Source organism: Entamoeba histolytica, genomic scaffold (genome assembly GCF_000208925.1).
Source record: "Entamoeba histolytica HM-1:IMSS scf_1104750518319 genomic scaffold, whole genome shotgun sequence".
Lineage (NCBI taxonomy): Eukaryota > Evosea > Mastigamoebida > Endamoebidae > Entamoeba > Entamoeba histolytica.
The window spans coordinates 1-4,512 of NW_001915472.1; the positions used below are offsets into that span (position 1 = coordinate 1).

General features: G+C 22.1%; 1 protein-coding gene across 1 annotated transcript, besides 2 other annotated features; it reads right to left on the minus strand.

The window, feature by feature from the left end:
- Window positions 1-623: 623 nt before the first annotated feature.
- Window positions 624-1,498: a repeat region.
- Window positions 1,499-1,582: 84 nt separating this feature from the next.
- Window positions 1,583-2,158: a repeat region.
- A 69-nt stretch (window positions 2,159-2,227) lies between these two features.
- EHI_132250 (uncharacterized protein) lies at window positions 2,228-3,361 on the minus strand (the record flags this gene model as incomplete). Its single annotated transcript, XM_643796.1, has 1 exon — window positions 2,228-3,361. The coding sequence occupies one exon, from the start codon at window positions 3,359-3,361 to the stop codon at window positions 2,228-2,230; it is 1,134 nt and encodes a 377-aa protein (XP_648888.1).
- Between the last annotated feature and the right edge of the window lie 1,151 nt (window positions 3,362-4,512).

Genomic DNA, 4,512 nt, shown 5'->3' on the forward strand with positions numbered 1-4,512 from the left:
AAAACGATGGAAATAGAAGAAATGACGAAAATATAACCATAACGGTTGTAATAACAATATTGAGATTATTTAATAATGAAACAAGAAGAACAATGAATGAAATTTGCATAGAAATGTCATGTGAAATAACAAAGAAAAGATAATTATCATAAATATAAAAACACTAAATAGTGAATATAATGAATATATGTATGAAACAGAAGAATGATTATTTTTAGAGAGTGAATTGAAGTAAACTTACGTGAACAAGAGATAAAAGTGAATTTGATTTGAAGATAATTTAATTATTAAATTATTTCTGAAAATTTAAGTCAAATAGAAAATTCATATCTTTTTATTTAAAAATCAAAGAATAGAAGAAGAAAAGAAAAAATAAATAATAAATAATACAAGTAGATATGGATAAATATAAAATGTGAAGAATGTTGAAATGATATTCAAAGAATTTGGTATGTTTTAATTCTATTATTTTATTCATTTCATAACATTCATACATTAATACCATCTAAGATTTAGAGTATAAAATAATAAATATTTCACGAGTGTGACAATAATTAATGATTTTATTTCAATTGAAATATAATTTCTGTTCATTTTGTATTTATTTTATTTTCACTCATCACTCACTTTCATTAATATTGTTATTTGATTCATTATTTTCTTATTGTTGTAATAGTAGTTAATAAATTGTACATCATTTTCTTTCATTTCTTCTTCTTTCATTATTTTCATTACTTCATCATCTTCTATTTCTTCTTTCTCTTTCTTGTTCATTCTAGTTATTATTTCTTTTATTTCATTATCTTCCATTGATGTTTTATTATTTCTTCTTCCATTATTCTATTGATTTCTCTTTTAATTTCATTATTATTTTAAATGCACTCTTTATTACTTCTTTATATTCATTAATACCATTTACTTTAATTCTAAATTCATGTATTAATCTTTTTATTAACTCTTATTATTGTTGACATTTTATGTTTTCTTTCAAATAATTTCAAAACAAAACATTTATAAAGTGTTAAAATTTCTTCTTCTCTGTTTGTTTGTTTCAATTGTTTTTATTGATAATCTGATTCAAATGGTGTGATTTTTATGTTCAATTTCTATTTCTTCAATGAAATTCTGAATTAACTTTATTTTTTAAAGATTATCTTCGCATGATGATATTTCATCAGCTAATACAACATTGGTGGAGAGATATCATTTACAATTTGTGTTTCAGATGAGTATTTTATACTCCAATTTTAATTCATCTTTATTCTGGGTGTTTTTATTTTCTAATTTATATATTTTATCTTTCCTGAAGTATAATTATTGTGATGGATTGTTTACTTCTGATATTTTCTTTTCAGAGTAACCATGTTATTTAAATACTTCTATAACACAATTGTTTTATCTCATTCTCATACTTCTTCTTTAATATCACAAACTTTTCGTTAATTTCTTAATAATTCTGTTCTTTTTCTATTCTCTTCTTTATTTTCTCTATTTCTTTATTATTTTATTATTTTATTTGCATTTTCCTCTTCTTCATATCTATTCTCTTATTCTTCAAATATCTTTCTCTTATTTATCTTCTTTAATCATTTATTATTTTATCATCTATTCAATTAGACTCTTTTGTTTATCATCTGCTTCTTTTCAACTTCTTTTTCTCGTGCAAGAAAATACCATCTTCTCCATATTTTTGGTGATGTATATTCTTTACTCTTATTTTTCTTAATTTCATATATTTCTTGTGGTGTAAATATTTTAATTTCTTATTCAAAGAGTCTTTTCCATTATTCTTGATTTTGTACTTTTATCATTTCTTTTTCTTTTCTTTTATTTCTGTTTTGAGTTTTATTTTGATGTTGTTTATACATTCTTTGAGTGTTGTTATGATATTTATTTCTACTATGATAATATCTGTTTTGATTGAAAATGTTGTTAAAATATTTATGATAATGACTATGATTGAATTAATGAGTGAAATGAATCATAATATGATTAATGTGATAGTTATTAATATTGGAATGATTAATGTATCTCTGTCTAGACAAATAAGACATATTTCATACATTCTTCTATCATTTTTATTTGTTAGTTGATATGAATTTCTCTTTCTTTTGTTATTTATTTTTATAATATTTGTTGTGTCTCATAGAATGAATCTATTTATTTAGTTTTATGAAGTATTATTCTATCTTATTAATAAAACTAGAAATAAAACAAATATATTCAATTAGAAGAATAAAAAGGTGATGATAATACAAAGAATAAGAAATGAAGATGTTGCGCCATCAAGATTTTTATGATTATTTATATCATCATCTGATTTATTATCAGAACTATCTGAACTACTTGTTATTTTATTTCCATTATCTGTTTCTTGATTTCCATCTTTTTGTTCATTGCTTTTTTCATCTTCTGCTTTTTTCTTATCGTCATTCTTGTCATTATTTTTGCTGTCTTGTTTTTCTTCTTTGGTTTTATTACTTCCATTTTTTTCATCTTGTCCAGCAACTCCATTTTTTCCAGACTCTTCTTTTTGCCCAGTTTCTCCACTATTTCCATCTTTTTCTTTGTTACTTTCACCATTTTTATTACTATGTCCATCGTCAGTCACACTATTTCCTTGTTCTTTTCCTTCTTTATCTTTCGTATTTCCACCATCTTTTTCATTAGTTGCTTTTTCTTCTTTTCCTTTGTCATTTATTTCTCCTTTTTCTTTACTTTCTGCACCAGTACCACTTCCTTCTTTTCCTTGTTCGTTTACACCACTGTCTCCTTGTCCATTTTTGTTACTTTCTTGTCCTTTTTCACTATCACTACTTCCTGGTTTTGTAGAAGGTACTTCCCCTTCACTTTTTGGTACTGGATCTTCTCCTTTTCCTGTACTTCCTGCGTTAGTTTGTTTTGGTGTTGTTTCTTCTTGTCCTGTTGTACTACTTTCTGGATTTAATCCTTTATCAGTTGTTTCACTTTGCTTATTTGTTTCTGTTTCTGCATTATTTTCTGTTTTGACTTCACCTCCTTTTGCTGGTTCATTAACACCTTTATCTACTTTGTTTTCTGTATTTGTATTTAGTGATTTACCTGTTTCACTGTCTTCTGGGTTATTCTTTGGATTTAATGTACTTCCAACTTCTTTTGTGTTTGTATCTTCTTCACTCCTTTGTTCTTTTTGAACTGTTGGTTGGGAACTTTTTGGTACTTCATCGGTTATTTGTGTTGTTACTTCACCTTTTAATTCTGCTTTATATAAATTGTACATTATTTTATGTTGTTTTGATTGTATTTGTGTATGAATTACTTCTTTATTGGTAATACTTTCTGTTGCATTACTAATTACAATAATCAATAGAAATATAAGCATTGAATGAAATATATTTCAATTCTTCTCTTTAAATATGTTTCTTCATTTCCTATGATTATCTTTTACTTTCATTTTATTTCTTAATGATTCAATCATTTTATTATTCATTTCATCATATTATTGTATTTTGCAATTCATTAATAAATAGAATGAAATATTAAATTAAAATTCATGTCATTTTTGTATTTTAATCAACAAAATTAAATAAACATTCAATTTAATAAATAAATCATAAACAATAACAACAATAATGAATGAAATGAATAATAATTTCAATTCATAATTCAAATCATTATTATTTTAAGAATATATTCATCATTTATTGTTTATTCATGTTAATTTATAATTATATTATTATTTCTTTATAATATTAGTTTATTTCTGTTGTTTTATTATGGATGTTATTATTCTATATTTGTGATTTATTATTCTTTGTTATTTTATGTTGTTTCTATCAATTGAAATGTGTTATTATAATAAAATATTATTATTTCTTCTTTATTCTCTTAATTCATTTCTTTATTGTTCACATTTCATTTCTTATAGAAAATAAAATGATAAAAGTATAATTAAGACATTATTAATTTGAATAAATGGGAATCAAACATTATTTAAATATAATATCATCATTATGTAATATATTAATTATATTTATTCTTTTATCTTCTTTATGTTCATCGTTTTCATTCATCAATCTTTTATTTTATCATTTAATGATGTTGTTAATATATAAGTTATTCTATTACAGTATAAATCATAAAATATTTTTTATTTGTTAGATATAAAATATATAACCAAATTAAGTTAATGATTATAATTTTATTTACAACAAATCTTTTTGAATTGAAGAGAATTATAAAAACAGTAAACAACTCATAATGATTATTAATTAAATAAATAGTATCAAAAAAAATAAAATATATTAAAAATGGATAAAATGAAATAATAATATACTATAGTAATAATTTAACAATCAATGAACATAATTCACACTAATAAATTAATGAAGTTGAAATAATTTAAGAATAATTAATGAATAATTTTAAAGATTACTAAAGAATAAAAAAGAAAATATGATGATGATGAGATTAAATCATAAATATGATAAGTTCAAATCATTAAACATAATATAAAAAGAAGAATAAGAAAGT